Below are 24,117 nucleotides of genomic sequence, written 5' to 3' on the forward strand. Positions count from 1 at the left end.
GATTCTCAACATTTTCCACTGTGACTATGTTGGCTTATCAAACACAACTGAAGCCACTAAGATCAAATATGACAGCAATCAGTTCTTGCACAGTTCACAGTGCATACATTGCCAATGTAAGTTTTGAGGAAGGAAAAAAAGCATGATATAAATTTTTTTTTTTTTTTAAAAAGGACAAGTAGTGCAGATATAACTCAGGTTATATAATTTTATTTCTTGTAACATGGGTAAACATGCTGACATTTTATTATTGTTATTATTAACTATCTATTAACCACCTTCGTACACATGATGCTACATGATGTTATAAGTTTTACAAACAATTCTTACATGTTCGTTCAAATATAGGTACCATTTACACTGTATTTTTTCCAAATGTAATATAAATGTGGAGTAAGTCATTATGTTTCTGTATACTACTTGAAAAATTCACCTGTTATCTCCTTACAGTCGACCAGTTCTATTCTTGCCTGTCTTCATCTTCCTGTCTTTCTGTCTCAGTCCAACAGGGCACATTTGGGATATGGTGGAAGAATGCACATTTAAGACACTTCCTCACTCGCTTCACTTCAGACCTGGAAGTCTGTCTTTAATATACAGTTTATGATTTTTTCTTTATTTTCTCCTTTGGAAAGCTAGCCTAACTCTTGGTGTTGCTAAGGCAGGTTTTTGTTTGCCTTTTTTAAAGAAGTGTCTTACTCAACCTTTAAAAAACATTTATAGATTATTTTTATTCTCTTCAGTTTCACTAATTTCGACATCCTCGGATCATGTATTCATTGACCATCTCGTCAATGGCTGAACAGGTAGAATTATGTTCCTCAGTTGTACATTCTGTCACTGTAGGCCAGTACTCAATCCAGGTTCTCTCACCAAGGACATACTGATACCTAATTTGAAAGTGAAAAAGAAAAAAATCTTACAAATCTTTATATACTCCCAATATCACAAGAAGAAAAAAACAACAACTTACGATTGACTCTTTTCATCTTTGAAAATATCTCCAGATGTTCCCATCATAAGGAAGGTTTTGCCCACTCCCAGATCTAAAGCCATTCTGCAGTGTGGATAACCTAGGAATGTGCGCTGTCTACCCTGAGCACCCACATCATAACTTCCTGTAATCAATACATAGAAGAACAAATGCAAATAACAAATAAGACACAAATAACAAATAACATTTACATTTTCTTTGTATTCTTTGTAGCTCTAATCATCACTTCTGATTGTGAAAGACTGCAAACTACCTGAAAACAAACAAACACATAAGTTTGCAGTTTGGGAAGAATTATTGGTCAGAGCCCAGAAAATGAATCTAAATCATAATTAATTGTGATTCTTTTAAAATTCACTTAATAAGAAGAAGTTCAGCTATGAAAGATTAGGCAGCATTTTAATTCTGAGAAATTGTCAGTCAAATGTTAGAAAAGAATGATGGCTGAAAAGGTCTTAAATTCAGACAAAGCAGATATTTGGTATCACCATAGGGGATCAGATAGGGAAACAATACAAATAGCAAACACTTTTTGGTTCTTCCATCTGTCACAGGTTTAAATAGAATCAACTCACCTTCTTTGATGACTTCCAACACCTGCACTGTGTAAATGTCTGTGGACAAACCATCTGCAAACTGTTCCACGCTCACTTTGTATGCTGAAGACAGACAGTTTGCAGACTGTTAGCTCACCTACTCTGTTCCTTAGAGTATTTATTCCATATTTATTAAAAACAAACTTACCATAATCTATTTTGCTCCTCACTGTAGACTCACAAATCTTATCTTTGCGTTCATCATTGTTGATTTTTCCCTTCTTCTGCATACTACAGTTCTCTGGAAAGATACAACAAGCACAAAGGGATAAAGGAACTAAATGAGAATATGTGGAATTTTGTGGACTGGTAATGGCTGCATGGATCTAAGTCAGATTATAAATATGTTAGAGCTGTTTTTGTGTTATCTGCATTTGACTGAGAGATGAGCTCCTATTAAACAGCAGAATCATGCATCTCATGGGTCAAATACATTACCAAAAACTAACTAGCAACTACAATATACACCCAGCAGTCGTGTCATTGCACCTTGCTAGTATCAGGTTGCCTCCACAACTGCCTTAACTCGTCACAAAACATATTCAAGAAGTTGCTGGAAACATTCCTCAAAGATTTTGGCCCACATTGATGCGATTGGATCAAATAGGTGTATTGGTCAAGAAGTGTCTAAAGTACTGATATGATAAAAAAAAAAAAAGTTCCAAGTATTGTGTACAATCTATCTGTTCCAACCTTTGTATACTAAAAATGTTTAATAAAGAATTTCAGAGGTTAAAAAATGTATGTAGCGTAATCTCCTGCTTACCTTCAGCACATATGCATTCATCATTTCTACAGAGGCGCAGCAGCTCTCCAGCTTTCCTCTCTGGATGATAGAATCTCACACATTTTGTATCTGCATTGAAAAATAAAGATGGTTTTGCACCATTGTAGTACATTTAAAAATTTAATATTGCACCCAACCACATGAAAGTAAAACTACTGGAAGCAAAGACGGATCCTTTACGCTCAAAAAGTGATTCAAAGATGCCAAACTCACAATCACTTTGTAGCTGGTCACTGAATTCGTAGACATATACAGCAGCTGGTTGTAAGATGCCCACTTTCAGTTTCTGATGGACCCTAAAGGCAATCTCCAGCTCCGTGTAAGGAACCTAGAGGAGAGAAGTTATGAAAAGGAATCAAAAAATGATGCGAGCACAGGTCAAAAGAGAAAAAGTACAGAGAGGGGGAACACTGATATCTTACTTTGTTCAGGTAGATTGTGAGCAAGCGTCTCTCTGACTCACTGTTCAGCCTGTATTTTGAAATAGTGCGGGCATGCCCTTTGGCTTGCTACAACGAAACACACACATTCCCGGTTCAAAATTTAAAGAAGCATCCTTAATTAGAAATACTGAATTCTAAACACTTTGAGCCCATGTGTGCGTATTTTTCTTACTAAATCTAAATCTTTTGTGCTAACAGTGAAGCCAGTTAGCAAGCCAATATCCAAGACTGGTGTGGTTGCATTACGCTCCTTGTTCTTATAGCTGTAAACAGAACAGGCAGAATATGTTATGCAATCAAAGAAGGAAAAGGCAAGAACAATTTCTTTATCAGCAGTAAAAGACACAAAAGCTACAAATCTGTATAGCTCTAAACACCAGCTGTGAGAGAAATGTTTTAATGTTTTAAATAAAATTTTTAATTAGTTGGTAATAAATAATTTTAAGGCTTAATATGCTGATGAAGACTAAATAATTAATAATCTAAAGATTCACATTAGTAATAAAGTGATTTGACCCCACACAGTCTTACTCTTCTAAACTATCAAATAAGGATCCAGGATAAATTTGAAGAAAAGAAAGGTCAGCATGATCGCACTGTATAAATTCCCCATAAAGAGCTACATTTTTCTTACATCAAACTGTTATAGGTGCAGAATGTCACAACAAAATTAGGATCATCTGTTTCTACTTGTCGCTACAGGTGTTTTTCTGCCTGGTGACTTATTTTAATTTCACAATTTTTCCAAGTGTGAGCTCAAGGTTGTTTATTTGTTGGTGGGAATAATATATAATATTGTTAAAACCTTTAACAAAAATCAAATAATTTGAAAAGTTCAATGAAATATACATATATTTATTTTTTGTCTACTTACAAAACCTTAATTTTCAGGTTGTAGATATTTTCATCATCACCCAGCGACTCTGCAGAGGCAAAGCAATGGAGGACTTTAAATCTGATTTACAGTATTTATTTTTAAAAAGCTTGGAAAATATCAAATCAAAGTAACAAAATTACCTCACATAGATAGTCAAAAAATGTGTACAGTTATTTTGAGATGGATAAACTGACAGAGGGCAGCAAATTACCTGGAAGGAGCTGCACTGACAGGTTAAATTTCTGACAGTTGTTTTCTTTTTCTTTAGGCAGTTCATAATACAGCGAAGTTATCTGTGATACAGACAACAGGAGCTTACAGCAAATTCAAACACAAAGATACAAATAAATAAACTAAAACATTGCATTTTACTTACCGTCAGTGTTGCTTCTCCTGGTCCTGTGGCTGACACTTTCACGTCTTGGTTTATGACGTTGATCTGTCAGGAATGCAGAAATCAACACAGAAAGCAGCAAGAACAGCAATGATTATTGAGATGCTGTGTATTTACTTGTGTGAAAAAGAACACTTTCTCACTTTAGATGTTCTTGTAGCAAAGTGGTTATCCCAGTTAAAGTTGTATTTGTCAGGCTTTGACCTCCCCGGCAACAAGATGTCCACATTCAGATCGTACTCTGGCTCTTTTTCACTGGTCCAGTACTCTGCTATTGCCTGGTACACTGTCATCGTGGCCTGGGGAGAAAAATGATCAGTGATCAATAATTTGTGGCCAGAGCAAGATTAACTTCATCAGTGGATCCGTACATGAGGATATTAAGATGTCTTCTTTACCTGAGCTGACCCATAGCCTCCATTCTCTCTGATCTGTTTGTTGAACCATCGCACAATAGGTCTTGCTTCATCAAAGGCCTTTAATGGAAGGAAAGGGTTGAAATACAGTGTATTTGTCTTATTTTAGTTAAATATAGAAAATCTTATCAAAGCTGTTGTATAATAAGCATGATTTCCACAGACCTCTGCATATCCTCCTACACTACATCTATTAATCTTCTTTGTAGTCTTCCTCATTCCCTCCTGCCTGGCAGCTCAGTCTGCTATTACATGTAAACTTTAGCTCCATGTACTGCTCTGTGACACAGATACTTACCTTGGCCCTAACAAGAGCCAACAGAGCGTAAGCCGTGGCCTCCACTGTGAAAACCCGTCCTGCAGGTGCAGGCCAATAGGACGAATCTGAGCAAAACACAGAGACAGTTTTGCATCAAGTAATGTGGTGCTCTGTCTAATCTTTCATTTTAATGATTTTTATAATTAACTTGATAATAGGTGGGTAAGGTTATATAAATGTATACACAAGTTCATACACAAGAAAAATGCATTCCATTTTTTCAAAAAGAAAGCTGCTATTTGATAGGTGCTGGCTGGGTGGAGGATGGAAGAAAAAAGGAGTGAAATGCAGAAATGCAATGCTTGTTGCTACTTCAGTAATAGTTACCAGATACAACTCAGTAGATAATTGGTGGTCCTATGGAAAGAGAAGGAACCCAAAGAAGATTGCTAGGAATAAATGCACACTGGATAAGCAGAAGAAGATGGATGGATGGAGGGAAAAACACAGAGGTGGAAACATCAGTGTCTTACATTGTTTTTCTTACAATGTGGCAGGTGAACTTGCATATAAAGATGGAATCACAAACTCTCATGTCATATATTTTAGAATCACGCTTAAAGAAATATACCCCCCCAAAAGGTTACACATTCATTCAGCAGGATGTTGATCCAAAATGTTCGAGTCACTCATTTAGTAAAACCTCCTACACTACATAAATGAGCCAAACTAAACTTCTCCACTTACTGTAGTTCCTAAAAAATAGATTAAAAAATGTCATGGAGAACAAAAATCAGTTAATGGCTGTCGCCAAAACTGTCACAGAGACTGGTTGGGTCCACACCCAAATGTTGTCAAGCTGCTCTACAAGCTAACCGACAGAAAGCAATAAAACAAAAAGTTCCATCTCTGATCTTTAGTAAAGTCATTACTGGGTGTCAGAATATGCATCTATTTGTACTGATTTTGAGTCGTATACAACTTCAAAACTAACAAACTTATTTGTGTGGAACTTTCTAAAGTTAGGATATGTACTGAACTACAGAACAATTCCTGGAATGTTAAATAGCACGCATATATTTACAGCATTTTTGAGCTTTTCTTTCTTGCAGGTAACTACACAACCACACTGATGCTTTACAAGAATATCTAATAAACTAACATGTACAGTGAATGTTAGACATGAGAGCCAATCCGTTTGACCCAAGTTTTTGTGATGCGGTTGTTGATGTAGTTTTGCACAAGCTATTTATTATTCCACTTTAATACTACTATCTTTACATTTTGGATTGTTGTGTTACAGCACCTGGGGAAGAAAACTTAAAGAAGATCTCTCGGTTTAGTTTGTTTTCATTGGCCATGGCGTACGATGTTATGGCAACAGCATAAGGGTTGACTAAGCTTGGCAGACGCCTCTCCAGGTAGCCCACTGCTTTGTCTATGCTCGCTTGCAGATTCTGGATAGAAAGAAACAATGAAGGAAAGAAAGGTAGAAGAAATGCAAGATCACGTCGACAGGTAAGATTTAAGTTGCAGCTGCACAGATGTTTAAAGATCTGCAATATTTGGTGAGAGACTGGGAGCAAAATGCACAGGCTGCCAGTCTTTCGATAGATCAGCAAACACACTATAATTCATTTTTTATATTTGACTACTGGGTTTCACATTCTGTGCATAAAAGTTTAAAAAAATAGAGATAAGGAACAAAAAGGCACTCACATGAACAGTGGGAGCACATATTGTGCGTGACTCTTGCATAGAAATGACGCAGAACGCTGTAAAGGAGGCATCTGAGTCTGTGTCAAGCACATCACCCTGTACATGCAAATATACACAAGCATATCAAAACTACTGATATATACTACTTCTTAATATATTTAATAATAAAAGTTTGCTGATTCATCCAAAATGACATTCGGTATACTATTCTGCAGGTTTGTATTTTATGCAGGCCTTTGTTAAAATGAAGAGTTAATGTTAATGAAATCAGTGCACGCACAAGAATCTCTTTGTGGGACACACTTCCAACTTCCATAAACATGCCGTTAGGTTGCTGTGTGTTCACGATCAGAAACCTGACGGCGTTACAGATCACTTCACTTTGCACTGCTATCAGATTGTTGGCCAGGGCGAACACCTTGACAACATATGCTGTCAACCTAGTAGAAGAAAGAAGGTGTATATGTAAAATCAACACATAGTCATAATCCGAGTGAGAAAATATGCAAACATTTACATATTAAAAACCAACGACCGTAGGCCTCACCAGGTGCTGCTGGGTACATCCTGAGTCCTAGCAAAAGATCCATCTTTTTTACTGTATTCAAGTTGGTTGTGGTATCCTAAACAAACCAAAGAAAGTAAACTCAAGTTATTCACTATTGTTCAAACTCTGTACTAAAAGTTACTGAAAACCAATTTGAATAGTATTTTTTAAATTAGGTAGTTTTGTATTGCTGGTTACTGCCAAGTGTGACCTTTGGTTTTTACACACAGGGCCTTAAAAAAGAAATCTCTCATACCTGTGCTAACAGTTTGTGTTAACTCACCAGTTGTGATGTGCTGGAGGGCCTGATGACGCTGGTCAATGTTCACAATCTCCCAGAGATCGGCTCTGTCTAAATATGTGATTGCGATAACTGGTAGGGTCATGTGAATCATGTTCTCCTCTCCACATCCTGAAGGCTGATAGATCAGACCACCCATTGACTCCCCACTAATTGTGTTCTTGAGCACGTTTCTCTGTTGTTTCCCTGAAAGTAACACACAACCAGTCTCATCATTTGCCACTGAGAACAAGGTGGAACACAGGGGTGTAATTTCCAGGGGGGTAAGGGGGGTTATGACCCCCCCCAATAATCAGACCCAACCAATATAACCCCTCCAATAAAATTATGAATTAGAATAGAATAGAATAGAATAATCCTTTAATTGTCCCACAAGGGGAAATTTGGTTGTATCAGCAGCAAAGAAAAACGCATATACAAAAAGAACAGGACACAGAACAGAAAACATTTTTTTTTTTTTTTTACATATTTACATCTTGGACAATAGTTACCAGAGCAGAGTACAGTGAAGTTGCTAAAATTAGCGTACAGATAGTGTGCAAACAGAGCAGGATACTGAAAGATGTTTAAATAGTTAAGAATATTTAGAATAATTAGAAAAGTGCAGATTGTGTATTGTACCTGTGCATTAAAAAGTAGACATGTAACTTCCAATAAGTTAGTGTATATATAAGCTGAGAAAAGTAATGTGCAGTTATAACAGTAGAAATTGTTACAGCACTGATGTAAACATCTGTGTTTGTTGGGAGCAGTTTTGCATAAATAGGCCTTTGATTTTCTTTACTCATTTCAGTTAAAACCAGCAAAATAGTTGTACGTTTAATCATCTGGGAATTTACCCAGATTTATTTATTTATTTAGACAGAGATCTTGACCCCCCCCAATGTTCAGCACAAAGTTACACCGATGGTGAAACACGTAGCTCTTACCAAATAAATACAGTAATCCCATATGCATTCTACATATAATTTTCATAATATGAATGATTTTAATTGATTAATATGCTTGAAATGTTTGGGGTTTTTTTTTTGGCAGGCTCATCAGATATGATGTAAGCATTTGAAGGCTGATAATTAGTGTGATCATCACTGATGATATGTCATTGCATGTTTAATATTGCTTTGCTTTTCCCAAGCAGACAAGACTATGCTGAAAGTCTGCAGAAACTATTACTGCCTCTTATCTCTGCAGTAATACTGAGGCGACACTGCAGGCACTCTGATGTGTATATCTTACCTGTTAGTGAGATTTGTGTGCTGGTAGGTGAGTTTGGAACAAAATCTATCACAGGAATCTTGCTATTGAGGATTTCCACTTGTCTGCCATCTAAAAAGTTGAAAAAGTTTCATTAATACTTACAAAAAATAACCAGAGATGATAGCTGTTCATTATCAGGCTATAAGCAAATGAATAAGTTACTAAGTTTTCTTTAACTGGAGCTACTTAACATTGATACTCACCTGTACCTCTTTGTTTAGGGTCAAGAGTTAGAGTATGAGAAGATTTGACCAATATGCCTTCAGGCTGAAAAAACAAGCAGTCACAACTTTTTAACTTGCTGTACAACAAATTTAGATGAGAAGAACTGAAGAAGCTTCTTGGATGAGAGGTGAAACGTCTTCAAGCAACTTAAAGAAGTTCAGACGCTTTTCTTTGCAAACTCCTTTGACTACGATGACCTGGATGACTGAGAACCTTCACAGACATACTTAGATGAGAATTATTTGTCGTAGGTGGATTTTATTATAAGAAGCATCTCAGTTTAGTTCAGCCAGATCCCTAATAAAAAGAACAACTTTAAGTCAGCAGTAATTTATATTTCCCATACTTACAAGCACACACTGAGTAAGGATGGTAGGGGAAGAGCAGCGAGTGTGCCAACCTGACTCGAAAAGCCATGGCAAAAAGAGTGGATACTGTGTTTTGGCAGTTTAACAAAGTAATATAAACTCAAACAAGCAAACAAAAAATGAAACCTTAAACCTCCCCAGAAAACTACTGTATGCTGAGGAAGAGTTGAGTGAAAAACATGTGGATTGACGCGTTAGACACAGGATGAAAAGGAGGATGGAGGTAGGTTCCAATGCATTTTTTAGATTAACAGAAGGTTTGGCAGGCTTCAGGGACTAAAAGGGGCACCCTATATGTTACGCATAGAATGATCATAGGTGATAGCTCAACTGGAATGTGGGCTGAGCTTGACTTTGGTGCCTACCTGTACCAATGCTATGCTACCCTGCAAAGCTGGCTGCATTCAAAGGCTTCATGTGTCTCTTAAAGGTAGGGAGCTATGTGAGTTGGTAGAATATGTCTTTCTTTCTTACCACCACTCGTAGCATCTTCACAATTCCATCACTAATTTCTGACTCTTTGACAGCTGCTTTGATCTCAATGCGGTGTTGTCCCTCTTTTGTAGGAATGATGGTGAACGATACAGATCGTATACTTTTGGCCCCGACTTTCATCTCCTGACGATATCGCCCACGTTTAGAAGCTGCACTGCACACATGTTCCGCCTCAGTCAGATCAACGCGCACCTTGAAAATAAGTTCATTCAAGGATTTCAAATACTAATCTATCATAATCTACAGAATATAAATACATCACTACAGTCTCTGATTAAGTTTCACTGATGAACAGTTAATTGATTAATAACAATAATAATGAATTGTTGGGAATTGTTCACTGGACGGAACATTATGGTGGTGCTTGAATGAACCAGGCTTACTGTGTAAAGATTGGGACCATGGTTGTGGATGACTGCCTTAATTTCTAGCTGCTCACCACGAACAGCAGAGTCAGGTAGCTTCAGATCAACAAAGAAATCTTTACGGACAACTATCTCTAATGGATCACCCACACAGATACCTTCCAAAAAAGGGAGAAAGACACAAACACAGCAAAAGAAAGACCAGTAAATGAGCTATAGGTTGGCTCCTTGATCTAGAGACAAATTATATCAGTTCATCCTCACCGTGAGTTTTTGACAGACTAATACCAGTGAGCTGCCAGGTTGTGATTGAGTCTTGCAAAGGAATATTTCTCAAAACTGATTCTGTTTCACTGGAAATAGAAATATCAACACTGTGAGAGGTGAAAGTATTACTATATTTCAATTCTATATTTCAGCTCACTAACCATTTAGCATTCTCCTCAGGGCAAGCAGGCAATTTGATATCAGACCACAGCCAACTTTCAGGGAAATTGGTACGCGAAACAATTTCATTGCTGTCCATGAAACTGCTGTCATCATCCTCACCTGAAGTTTTAAAATGTTCACATTTTTATTCCTTTATAGTGACCAGTATAACCATTTATAACCATCTTCCAATCATTGTTCATGTTCTTACTGCGAGCCAGTTTGAGGCCATCCTCCTTCCTCTCAGCTCTCTTTTTTTCCATCTCCTTGCAGCAGTGCAGGAAAGCCTCAAAACACGCTGTATCAGTGATAAACTCACTGCGCTTCTCACAGTTAGATGAAGTTGGGGTTTCCCGGATTCCATCTAAGCAACAGTCATGTTCCAGTTTGTCTTTATATTGACTCACTGTGGAGGAAATAGCATTTAACAGAAAGACAAAAGGTGAGACTCCTTCTCACCCTAAATTTTTTACACAGAGGAATAAAGCACTAATAATTAGAAATAAAAAAAAAAGTTTCTTAATTAAATTGAATTTGACTTTGATTGTCCCATTGTGTTAATGGTCATTTTTTTTTCTTTATCTCAAAATAAATTCAAAAAGGGGGGGGGGGGGTATAAAAACTGATCAGCTAGTTGTAGATGAGACAGACTGGATTTTTCATATATAATAAATGAATACTGTGTTAAGATAAGAGACTCTTAACTAACTTTTATACTTCCACAATCATATAGCATGGAAAAGTTAAACTTTAGAAACGTTAACAACACAAGGAGTTGTTTGTAAAGCCTGAACTGTATGACAGAAGATAATGTAAGTGTTTCTTGATCTTACATAACGTAGTTGTGACATTCATCATATCAACGGACCTTTTTCTTCTGTTGGGGGTCAGACATTTCAGCTCTGGAAATGAAACACAGACTAGAATTTACTGTTTTGGTTTTAGAAGAAAGAAGGAATACAAGTGTGAGAGTAAAAAAGAGGTCACCTTGTCTGTAAGGAGTCCCAGAAGCGATATTGGACTCAAACAGCAGCCCAGCATCATAAAATACACTCATACTATCCTTCCCTCCACCTGGTGTGCACCCTGTGTCATAGTTCTCCACAGTGTCCCAAATCTGCAGTATGGAAGTTATACACACAGAGAAGCAGATAGTTTAAGCTTAGGGTTCTGCTATGAGTGTGCTGGCAGTTATTTCTATAGTTTTTGATTTAGTCTTCCTCCAGACATTTACATATTAACCTCCTAAGACTCGAACTCTTCCATGACATGCATTTTTAATTTCTCTTTGATATTTGGGCCCAATGCATGTAAAAACAAAGAATTACCAGATTTTTGTTTTTTACCTAATTTTTGTTTTTAAGAAAAATAAGAGCCAAATATGAGGATATTCGTTTAAAATTTTGATAGAACAGTAGCAGTATAATGTCCTCCTAAGTGGATATCAGGCCGATGTAGAGCAAAATTGAGTACTTTGGTCTAAATAACCCAAAATGTGATGTCCACATATGTGGACGCCAGGTCCTAGGGGGTTAAAATGTTCTTTAGCAAAAAATGCAATAACTTGTATCTTTAGTCCACTGCCATTAAAGTGTGAGCCTTAAACTCCTCCGTTATTTTGAAAGGGGAATAAATAAAAAATAAATTACCTTTTTCTGGGTTAGACGGTGCTTACTGTTTAGGATGTATACACCTTTGTCAACTGCAACCAGTCCAACTGTGGCTTCTGGATCACCTGTGATTTTCAGCCTAAATATTTTGCGAGGCTCATAGAATTTAGAACCTCCTTCTGATTGAAGCTGCAGCTGGAGAAGGCAGGAAAAGTAGAGTTGTATTCGTTAAACCAAACAGACTGTAAGTTGGAAAAATACTAATAACTTTAACTGTGGTGCGCAGGTGTGTCATTTTCCACTTAAATTGCTATATCATTATTATGCATCTCACCAAACCCATGCAGGTGTCTTCTACATCCACCCAGACAGAGTCTGATACAACTTCGTTATCATTTGGATGATAATAGGCGATGATGCGGAAAGATGGCAGCAAGTCTTTGGTAACAGTGATGATTAAGGATATCATTATTTGACCACTTGTTCTGTAACGGCCATATTTCACGAGCTGACCTCTGCTAAGTAGCTAGAGAAAAGGAACTGAACATCAACACTTATCTCTTATGTATGTACACTCTACTACGTACGTTTGTTGTGTAAGTAAATACGTATCTTACCAAGTACGTTATGTCATTTTGAACATTTTGCTGCCTGCTGAGGTGAATGTTGATCTTCATGTTTTGCCCGTTTTTTACTTCAGCTGTATCCACCCCTTTAAAAACATTTAAAAAAATCTGACTTAAGAAATTTGTGTGTTTTGGATGTCACTACCTCTCTAATGTTATTTCAGTACATACCTATGTGAATGTAACTGTTGCTCTGAGAGGCATATGGGAGAGCAGTCATGGTGGCTGACGCTTGCCTTTCAGGTGAAATTTTAACATCTTTGGTCTTTGCCTACAATAAAGCACATGTAAGCTAATAAAATAATTGACTTCGCTCTCACTTTCATTCAGCCTGCATACAGAGGTGACCCATGTACAGTACAACATTGCTTTATGTGCAAAATTTAATTTAATTATATCAAAGCCAGTATTCAGTAACAACTAAATATATACAGAATGATGATTATGAGACAATTAACCTAACAGTATCTTTAAAAATATATTTCAGTTTCTCCCAATGGGGATTTGAAGATTCTTGCATATCAGATAAGCTTATCTAACAACTGACAATCCAGTAAAACCAAATACTTCTATTAGGTTTTATGACTTACTGTGATTTTCATTGGTTGAGGATTATTGACTGTATTGATAGTAAGCCTTGCCATGCCATTAGCTGCGGTAAAGCCTTGGACATCACCTGGGTCAATCATCACTGCAACACCTTGTGCAGGAGAGCCATCAGGATTCAAAACCTCAATCTGCAAAACAAAACAAAACAACAATGATTTTTTATCATTTTTATCATTTTATCAACTCCTTTTGACCATCTTTATACTTCTCCGTCAACACTGTCGAAGCAAATATTCACATTTTTCACAATGGCTGTCACGATCCTGGTAGTGGCGATTTTACGATTTTGTTTCATGTTTATTTTTTCTGGAATCCGCCCTTGAAGGGGGGGGGGGGGGGGGGGGCTCTGTCACGATCCTGGTCTTTTGACCCAGCGTTTTGAGTTTTAGTTTATTTTTTATGTTTATGGTTTATGTTTAAGTTCATTAGGTTATCTAAGTTCATTTGTTTATTAGATTCCCCTTGTGTCTTCTACCCTTGTGTTTTAGTCTCTCTTTGCCCTTTATGTGTTTCATGCTGCATGTCTTATGTTGTCAAGTTTGTAATGTCATGTCAGCGTCTCATGTCCTACGTCAGTGTAGTCAGCTTTGCTTCCTTTGTTTCGTAAGTGTCAGCTGTTTCCCCATGTGTTTCCACTTCCCCTAATCACCCTTGTGTGTATTTAGTCTGTGTGTTTCTGTTCATTCTTTGTCAGGTCGTCTGTTGTTCACGTCACGTTTCCATGTTTCAGGTATTGATCCATCCAGGCCAAGTTTCATGTTGAGGGTTTTTTCATGTTTGTTTTTAGTTCACCCAGTTTAGCTTAATGTTAGTTTTGCTTCAGTTTGCCTTGCCCTTTGTTTGTACCTTTTTTTTACCTGCCCCGTTAAACAGCTCGCTTTTTGTTAATATTCAAGTTTTGTTCCCTGTTCCTTGGAGTCTGCGTTATGGGTCCTTTTCGTCAATCCATACAGTCTGCCTATGCCAGACTGTGACAATGCCATCCAGTGGTCATTTTTAAAGTGACCATTTATGAATCTCAGATCATCTAACCATAGTTTTATTTTTACAAACATGCAAATAAAGGTAATTCACATTACCACAACATCGAAGGACATTCCTGGTTTGAAATATCTGGACGTTTTCTTGAAGTGGATGGTGTAAGGTGATGTAACAATCTGAATACCTGTCAGCTCTGCCTCTGCCATTTCACTTCCTGTACAAACAATTACATTAAATATATGAATTAAAAATGATTATTAGCACTTTAAAACACAATAAAAACAGACAAGCAAAGATTTCCGGGAAACGGTAATATAGAAAGTTAAATGTACACGTTTTTGGTGCAGTATTTCAAAAGCAACTTAGATGCATTTTAAGTTGTTGGCTCTCAGTATATTAATAGCACAACATTACTATACTAATTTTGATTATTGTACATATAAATACAATATAAGGACTACATTTAATATTGCGCCATGAATGCTATGATCCCAATTAATCCCAATAAAATGGAAGTGAAATTTCACACACAGGACAAGTCTCCGTCTGTCCTCTGTTGTGTTTTCCACATGGTTGTCTCTCTCCCTGTTCTGTGTTTTCCTATATGTGTGTGTGTGTGTGTGTGTGTGTGAGAGAGAGAGAGAGAGAGTGGAGAACTGAGAACTGATTGTACAGGCATTATTAAATATTTACCAAAACCGTGTTTAAATATATAAAGATAATAACATCAAGAGTTAATTTGGCTGAACAGGGTACTTTAATAATCTAACAATGTAATTCATTAATATAGTTAATAATTTGTAACTTTTTTAAATATACATATAGGATTTGTTTTACGATACACAGATCAAAAATGTTAAGGGAACATAAGACAAAGCCAGTTAAACTTCAGGCATATAAGTCTATCAAGTTAGGAAGCATAAATCATTGTATATCAATCTTATCTTTTTTGATCCAAATGAAAGCAACAACAGGAGCACTGGAAGGGCAACAAGAAGACACTGCCCAAAAGAGAATATCAGACTATAGACACAGATGGTTGCTTTTTGCTAGTGTGCTTGTCACTACTGATAGCATTAGACTGTTACTGAAATGTATTCAGGTTGCACAGGAAGTTAGGTAAGGTTTGCTGTGTCTCCCAACATAGTCTTAATATTACAGAGGATATACCAAGAAATGAGATGGAAAAGAAGACACAACGAGAGCTGGACAGGACTAGGAAGGGCATTAACTGAACAGTCAGGCTGATATCTGCTCCTCTGTGCAGAGAGTAACACTGCCAGAGCCCTGCAAAAAGACCTTGAGATGGCTCACATACATTATTCTGAGATAATTGCCAGAGAACACCAGAACTCCAAACACAGTTACACAGTTATATAGTTTCCTGTGTAGCTTTTTGCACAGAGAATGACTGCTCACGGGATATTTCCTATTTTATGGTTATGTGTGAAAATATCAGACGATCAGCAGTTTATGCAATCCTCAGATCAGTTTGTCACTCAAAACATCCATCTCTCTCATTATGATGCTTGGTTTGAACTTCAGAAGGTCATCTTGATCATCTCTACAGACCAATATTGAGTAACTGGCATGTTGTTGGCTGATTGGGGATTGACATTAACAAGCAGTCCAACAGTTGTACCCAACAAGGTGGCTGGTGGGTGTATTTCATCTTATTGAGAGTATTTCAGTAACACAGCTATTTACACACCCGTTAATGCTTGTGTTAGCTATAGGTGTACTACTATAATTAACAATCACCTTTGATATTTTTAATTACACTCACATGCTCTCTTTCACCATTTCTTACCGCTGTCTGTCAGCACATTGACAGCTGCAAATATGGAGCTCCCCACGAGGCTGGAGATGTTTTCAAAGGTCTGTTTGATGTGCTCTTTCTTCAGCGTGACTGTTCCTACACCATTCTCAATCTACAACACATAACACACATAATGTTAGTGCTTTATTTCATCTGGATGCAAATGTTGCAGCTCAGACCCAAACAGAAAACATTTGTTCTTTTCTTTGCATGTGTTTTAATACATGTGCGTAAAAGAAAAATGTGTGCGAATGATAAAGATGAAGTGATGGCACACAACAGTGATGAACAAATGTGTGAGCATGTACCGACACTTTCTGAAGCGAGGCCTGAAAATTTGTCTTTTGGTCCTGATGCAAAACTCCAAATACCCCAAAAGCTGACCCATCCACCTCTTCACCAAACAGATAGCTAAAGCCACAAGAAAGTAATTGATAAGCTAACGAGGCCAACAAATGGGTATGATTAAAATAAAAGCATCAAAAAACATAAAAAAACAACAATCTAAAATCTAAAAAACGTTTTACATACGTAGCTTTGATGTTGATGGTGAGCTCATCACTGTCCACATAGAAGAAAGGATTTTCATTCGTCAGCTTGACCTCGAAATTGGGCAGCACTGAAATGACATTTTACTGTATGGTGAAGATAAAGTAAAGAGGGTAAAAGTATTGTTGTACAGGTTATATCTAAAGTGGGTTTAACCCCTGGGCCTGAAAAGTGAGTCCAGAAAATGGGGAGAAGCATTAAACCTGCATTCTTTGTAGCAAGTAAGAAAAAAAATTCTGTATTGTTTGTTTGTTTATGTTTCAGTGAGTATGGTATTATTTTCTTGCGCTTCTAATTTTTTTTTTTCTGTTTCTAGTTCCTAGTTCAACTTTAAGTGTTGTTAGGTGAGTTAATTCCCTTTTCTGATCCATTCTGTCCTAGTTTCATTTATGTGTTTTGGTCCTTCAGCCTAGTCTTTGTATTTCTGTATTTTTTGTTCCACTGTTTAGTTGTGTCAAGTTAATGTTCTCTAATTTTAGTTAACCTCACTTGTGTTCCTACTGGTTTCCTCTCCCATCCTCATCTCCCATTGTCCTTTGTTGTGTCCTTCCTCATGTCTTCCAGCTCTGTTTCCACATTTTTAGTTTCTTTGCTCCCACCCTGCTACTGTGTTGGACTTTTGCATTCTGTTTAAAGTAAAGCATTAAAGGTAATTTTGAATTTGATTCCTGCCTTCTTGGGTCCTAAATCCTGCTTGGCACACAGCTATTTCATGACAACGTGATCTTTACATTGCAAATTATGCTCCATATTAGTGAATAAGCAACAGTGTGCTACTAATATGGTGACAGCCAAAAATGCTTAGATAGAGACTTCAGAAACAGGGCTTCAGAAATCAGAGGGCGGTGGCATGATACCTACATCCATCTTTTAAATGCAGTCTATGATGAAAATGCCCATGAGATAGCTCACCATAGTCCTTGACCTCAAATTCTGCAGAATAGCTCAACTGTGGTTTACTCTGGAAACTCGCCATCACTTTCCACAGTCCAGTGCTTTCAAAAGACAAACACATGTACACAGAGTCAGACTGACATGTGAAGGATGTCTTCCAGGGCGATAGCATGTTTCAGTGGCTAATTCTGTTGCTGTTTTGGTTTTCTCAATTCCCTAAAAACTCATCCAATTTAAATGTGCAGAGCTGAATCCCCAATTTAATACACTCATAGTGCTTAAATATCCAGAATGATGTATGTGTAGTTTGGCATATTTTTGTTTTTAACTGAGACATGGTGATGCTTTTAGGTGAGTAACATAAATGCTAACATGCATATGTTGAAATGCTGATGTTTCTGAATAATTTTAAGTGTGTTTGCCAGGTTTTGTGTGTTAAGCAGATTCCACATTTACTGTATCTGCTGAAAATGTTTTAATGTCTACTTTAATGTCTGCTTTAGTGACATCACAACAAGCTTGGATAAAATCCTATGCACACCCTTTTCAGCAAAATAGGGCACATCTTACTGGCAGACACTAACACCTTTTTGTGATGAAAACGTAAGACAAAAATGTTTTAAGGGGCGTTAAATGCATGGCATACTGTCAATAAAATTACCCTGTGATGTTTAGTTAATTCTTTATAAAATCATTCACATATAATGGGAAACTACTTTCTAACTGCTCTGTCCACTTCTTTGATGCAGAATACCCCTTTCTCACATCAAGTATCTAGGAAATGTAAATGGATTAGCTGCCTGCAAAACCACACAGATTCTCAATAATAAATGTTATAATAATGTTATAATAAACACAGAGACGATGGTGCACATGCCAACATGCTTAACTTGCAAATATTAGCATTCTAATAAGTACTTAATATATGCATGTTAAAACTCATGTTACTTATCACTATGTCTCAGTTATTCCATACATGTAAAAGTAACATACAAGAAACCCAACCCCCCCACCCCACCCCTCCAAAAAAAACAAAAACAAAACAAAACAACAAAAGCATGGAATTAAAAAATATATACCTGACAATTTCATTAAGTTGAAAATGTCCAGAGTGGATTCCTGATTTCACAGAAACTGTATCGAGTGGGAAAATGACGCCTTCAGGGTTCTAAAAAAGAAAACAAAATAAAAACCAAAAAACTAGTTTTATACTTTGATTTACAAAAAAAAATCTAGCTCCTTCATCGATACTTACTATCTCTTCTGTCATACTGTTGTTGTATTATTTATTCTATACACTTAATGTTTTCATGGCATATTAAGTTATATTAAGAGTCTATTAAGACTCCATAAGCTCAAGCCTTTATCAATCTCAGTCATACTGCCTTCATACTACCTATGTAATATGACAATGAATTCTTCAACCAAATGACCTCAAAATTCAATCAAATAACACATTTTAATACCCATCCCAAATGAATCTGTATAGTCAAATTCTAGTCTGTCTGCCAGTTAGTTTATTGCTTGGTGCAGACTGATGGCAGTGGTTTATCCTCTATAAAACAATGACAACTTGCCTTCATCTAAAAAGAAAGTTCTACAATATCACATTCATTATTAAATAAAAGAATAAAACGAAAGCAATACCACAAACTGAATGGCAACAGAAGTATCACTTATGGTGGAATTGTCCCGCTCCACTGGTTCCATGTTAGGGGTCAGTGCAAATAACCTGTAATGAACTGAGAGAAAGGTTATTCATCTACATTTAGCTCTGTGACTGTTTGGCTTTTTCAGCTGCTTGTAACAGTATTGTATGTAACGTGTTACAAAGTAACAAAGAATTGTATGTTTACGTCCTCATCAGGGTAGAGCTTTGTGTCGGTGTGTGCCTATGTGACAATGCATCTATGACCATGTTATGTAGCATTGTAAAGTGAAGTAAAAATTAAAGGTGGGCAGATCATTTTAAATATCAATTGAATATCACTGGTACTGGCATTGGATTGATACTAGCATGATAGGATCAACACTTTGTTTCTATCTTCTAAGTTCAGTATGTAGCTCACTGAATCATGTTAGATTAAATATTTTTTGAAAATGAAAAAATATGCCTCAAATACGCACTGTGAAAAAATGTCTTAACCTTTGTGTGCTGACTCTTCAATTTCTTTTATTTATAGCCTATAGCACATTTCAGCACCTGAAGTTGACCTAAAAAGTCCTTTAGAGACAAGCGCAGTTACAATAGAAGTCTCCAAAAAAAAACAAACAAAAAAACATGACAAGTTGAAAAGTGTGGTTTTTGTGTGTGTGTGTGTGTGTGTGTGTTAAAAATCACAGTGATTTGGTGGTCATTAAAATGTGTTAAGAATTTGTAAACTGACGATGATTCATCTCATACAAAATGACACACTGCCCTTCCCTACATAAATTCCCTTTATATTAAAAGTATTGGTTATCAGTATTGGCAATACAGGCCCTGTATTTATTTTATCAGACCACTAACAAAATCTGCAGTATTACACAGCACTAGTAACAAGTAGAGCAAGTAATTTGATATTGCAATGAAGTAAAAAAAAAAAAATGCTTTTAGAATCCCCAACACTACAGAGGGGGTTGATTGTACACATTGTAGTTTGCTGTGGGAGCCACAGGGAGGCGCCAGATTTTCAGGTTTAGTTGTAACTCTAAGTAAAACATAAAGGTGAGCTCTTTCATTCTGCATTTAAACAGAGTAATGCTGTGCTTCCAAGGGTATCAGTAACCCTGCATTTAACTTCACTTCCAGCGGAACATCTTTTTTTCACCACTAAAACTATAAGTCAAAGCAACAGCGCAGCACTGGCAGGAACAACAGCTATATCAACATAACATATACATATATTTTAAAACACAATTTCCTTAAACTCAAAATGAAACAAAGTTTCAGAGACATGATATGAGATTTTTTCCTACACTAGAATGATTGTATGATGCTCTTTGGTCTGATTTTAAACTTTGCTGTAGGCTTTGTGTTAATACTTAAGAATGATAGAAAGATTTTGTTTATGTCCTCATTAGGATAGAGATTTGTGTTGTTGTGTGCCTCATATGTGACAATGCATCTTGGGCCATGTTACGTAGCATTGTAATATGCCACATTTCCCAACATGCCACAGTGTTTTTCAGCACAGTTACATTAAAACCATCGGTATGTGTTACGTCTCAGGGAGAGTCCTCTCCTTAATTTTTTAATAGTATAAATACAGACTGGCTTGGTTTGAAAACTAGATATATGATATATTTCTAAGATAATACTTAGAAAATCCCACGTTTTGTATTGAAGAAAGACTTCCGCTATTTTCAGCAGACCTTCATTTATCTATTGAGCTCTACTGAGACCTCTTTATATACATTTCTTGTTTCTGTATCCAGGGTCAAGCATGCAGAGCAGGATTTAAGATTTTCCTTTTTCTAGGTATAAAGGAGAAGCTGAACAATGACCTCTTTCTTTCATCATAAATCACTGTTTGAACAAAACAATAACAAGAAAATCCAACATAAACAGCTCAGACTAAACGACTTTCTTTCTATTATGAAATTCCTCTTTAAATTCAGAATGTCTAAAATACAGAAGCATTTTATCATTGTGTATTGAACTTACCTTTGCTGTTGGGTGTGTAGAGAGTCTTGTCCGTCTGGATGAAGATGTATCCAGAGTGGAAGGACACTAGGACAATTTTCTCCAGTTTCACATCAGGGAACTGAGCTTGCAGGTAAACATACTGTTTCCTTTGTGGATCCCTACTGAAGCCTTCAGTGGGGATCTTGGAACAGTGTGAAGAAACAGTACAATGCAGGGTACATGAGATAATTAAGTTTTAGTGGTAGTGCAGTGCCACTTCAGAAACTATTCGGACACTTCTACTTTTTGCACACTTTATAGTTTTGCAAATGTAATTTTTCAATGAAAAATTAAAAGTTTCCCAACGACCTATAAACTTATAATGAAAATATTAAAAAGTGTTTTTCTATTTATTCTCTTTCCTAATTTGTAACAATCTGATATGCCATTTTTGAAAGTATTCAGGCTCTTAATGCTTCAAGTCTTTGGAAGCCTGGATAAGAAGATTTGTCTGTAAAGTGCTGTCTTCAGGCTCCTTCACAGATTGTATGTGCTTTAAATGGAGGCTTTAGCTGGACCACTCAGTAACAGTCAGAGATATGTTCTAAATCCATTCCAGTATTTTTTTTGGCTGTATGGTTATCATCAGACCAATTTCAGGTGGCATGCACTTTGAATAAGGTTTTCTTCAAGTATCTGCATTTGGCAGTGTTTATCCTTCCCTTACTGTTTCAGATCTCCACCAAAACAAATTGCAAATACCATCATGCTTCACTGTCTGGATGGTATTGGCCACATGATAATTATTGCCTGGTGTAAATGGATCATAGCTCTTGATGTTTTGCGCAAATAGTTCTGTTTTTGAGTCATTACATCTTTGTTCTTGTGTGCTGTGACCTGAAAATGTATCTGGAAAACTTGACTTTTCTTCTCTAAAAGTTGCTTCCTGAAAACTGAAAGGGTTTTTCATTGGGCACATTCTCCCATTTTTGCAGAGGACTTTCTAAACCTCTTTGTGTGATCACTGGGTCCATGTTTACCTCCCTGACCAACTTTCCTTTCTAATCTTCTGGCTCAAACGCTATAAAAAGTATGTGTAGTTTTTAACATGTTACTTTCAGTTATAGAGCCAACTGCTCCTGGATAATGGACGGAATGGTTATATAAACTTGCTTTGATCTTTTCTTCACTGCTGACTTTGTTTGTTTTTTATTTTGGATACAATTTTTAACATTTCTAAAAATTTGTTTTTGTTTTATCAAGGATTATTGAGTGTAGACTAATATGAAAAAGTCAGTTTGATTAATTCAAAACAAATTTATAACAAATCTTATAACACAAGGAACATTTGAAAAACGTAAGGGGCCTAAATTAACAGTGATGGTGTACATATACTAAACTTTAACATAAAGGCTTGTTCTGTATCATTTTGTTTGTTATTTTGCAAAAACTGAGGGCTGATAGCTCACTTACCTAGTAATGAAACCAGTTAACAGTAACATAGATTTCCATATTTCTACATTACCTTAATTTGTCCAAAGGCCTGAAATTTATTTGCGCTGGTGAGGTTCACAGATGTTGATATCAGCCTTTTCGATTTGGTCGGATAGCTCATTACAGTAATTTCAACCATTAAATCGCTTTCATCAGTGCAGTCTTGACACTCCACAAAGATGTTTTGTGCTGTTCCTACCCCCAACAAGTTGGGGGCAGACATCACCTTCCTATGGAGCAGTGGTGAGACAGAGAGGAAAAAATTAAACATTGCTTCTAAGAACAGGCAAACACACTGTTGTTTACCACTGACAAATACAAAGATTGACTTTTATTTTGTTTTTTCCCAAAAGCTGATGGGAAGTTCTGGTTTAAACAATATGTTTGACTCTCTTCTGCTTCGAACTGGACTTTACACATAATAAGTGATCCATTGATTATCTTGATTAAGATCCAGTACTAAGTCAATATAATATTTCATCACTGTTATTATTGTTTATTATGGTTGGGATGGGAAAAACAAAAACATCTAAAAAGTAATAATTAAAAAGTCTAGTTACTTGCAACAGAATGTTAATTTATACAACAGAAACTGCTAAAAGACTAATCATTATGGAAGTAACAGATAAAATGCAATTATTGAAACTCTTTGCTCTTATGGGTTCAATTTGAAAACTAGTAAATCAGTAAAACAGTAGGGACAGAGTTCCCAGACAAAGACAGTTTTTATTTGAGCTTTAAAAATCGACTGGAACTAAAGCAGCATATTAAAATTAATTAAATAATACATTATTTCATCACTACCAAATTTAAATTTCATTTTCTCATCAAAGATATAGTGTATGACATGACACTCCGACATGTCTGAGGGGTGCAGAACCTACATTTGATATTTTGCTGTACATACAAGCATTACAGAAAATATTTCATAGCACCAGTAATATAAAAAACAATAAATTCATGCTGTCATTTTACAGACAAACATTTTCAAATCGCAAACTCTTGTAAACTTAGAGTTTTGATCTTGAACTCTACTTACATGGGTGATCCATCAGTCAGAAAAATTAAGGACAAAAAGGCCAGTGAGGCTAATAGCCAGAGCCGAGTCCTGTATGTCCCCCTGCCTGATCTCATATCTGCCCCTACCATACAACTCTGGAGCATTTTTATCCACGTAATGCCCTCCTTCTGCACTTTGACTTTGACCCAGTGCAGTTTCACCCAATTAATCCCATTATTAGATTAGGTAAAAAAAATCATTGAAAATGTTAAAAGTATGAACATTTGCATACTAGAGCAGAGTTCTCTATGGTTTGATTTTAAAAAATCAGGACACACACCATCAGACTCAAACAGTAACCACCATGTTGTTTTCAAAAGCTAACACTGTTAGTAGTAATATACCTGTAGCTTTTTTGCCCCCCCCCCCCCCCCTACCCCACACCCCCCCTCCCCT

At 36.5% G+C, this 24,117-nt stretch overlaps 1 protein-coding gene across 1 annotated transcript; it reads right to left on the reverse strand.

Moving 5' to 3' along the window:
• Window positions 1–194: 194 nt before the first annotated feature.
• On the reverse strand, window positions 195–23,854 carry LOC100691379 (complement C3). The gene is made up of 43 exons (XM_005454828.3): window positions 23,701–23,854; window positions 22,693–22,891; window positions 21,207–21,369; window positions 19,208–19,302; window positions 18,640–18,728; window positions 17,579–17,661; window positions 16,649–16,736; window positions 16,426–16,528; window positions 16,109–16,229; window positions 14,397–14,512; window positions 13,299–13,445; window positions 12,880–12,979; window positions 12,700–12,794; window positions 12,417–12,608; window positions 12,122–12,277; window positions 11,460–11,589; window positions 11,306–11,374; window positions 10,684–10,878; window positions 10,472–10,592; window positions 10,308–10,396; window positions 10,062–10,201; window positions 9,658–9,870; window positions 8,794–8,857; window positions 8,570–8,659; window positions 7,316–7,519; window positions 7,033–7,108; window positions 6,766–6,925; window positions 6,486–6,581; window positions 6,073–6,223; window positions 4,806–4,891; window positions 4,490–4,567; window positions 4,235–4,390; window positions 4,074–4,136; window positions 3,909–3,990; window positions 3,695–3,743; window positions 2,993–3,083; window positions 2,800–2,886; window positions 2,591–2,705; window positions 2,357–2,446; window positions 1,739–1,831; window positions 1,570–1,653; window positions 974–1,118; window positions 195–890 (listed from the first exon to the last, which is right to left on the reverse strand). The coding sequence occupies exons 1-43, from the start codon at window positions 23,823–23,825 to the stop codon at window positions 749–751; spliced, it is 5,031 nt and encodes a 1,676-aa protein (XP_005454885.3). The 5' UTR covers window positions 23,826–23,854; the 3' UTR covers window positions 195–748.
• Between the last annotated feature and the right edge of the window lie 263 nt (window positions 23,855–24,117).

The sequence above is a fragment of the Oreochromis niloticus genome, linkage group LG6, assembly GCF_001858045.2.
Source record: "Oreochromis niloticus isolate F11D_XX linkage group LG6, O_niloticus_UMD_NMBU, whole genome shotgun sequence".
Taxonomy (NCBI): domain Eukaryota; kingdom Metazoa; phylum Chordata; class Actinopteri; order Cichliformes; family Cichlidae; genus Oreochromis; species Oreochromis niloticus.

Bases quoted from the DNA above. Each gene is read 5' to 3' on its own strand.
- LOC100691379 (XM_005454828.3), bottom strand. From the start codon at position 23,825: ATGCTCCAGAGTTGTATGGTAGGGGCAGATATGAGATCAGGCAGGGGG. The intron at 17,662-18,639 runs GTATATATTTTT...GTCTTTTGAAAG, and splicing joins CAACTTAATGAAATTGTCAG to CACTGGACTGTGGAAAGTGA. The intron at 10,593-10,683 runs GTAAGAACATGA...TTAAAACTTCAG, and splicing joins TGGCCTCAAACTGGCTCGCA to GTGAGGATGATGACAGCAGT.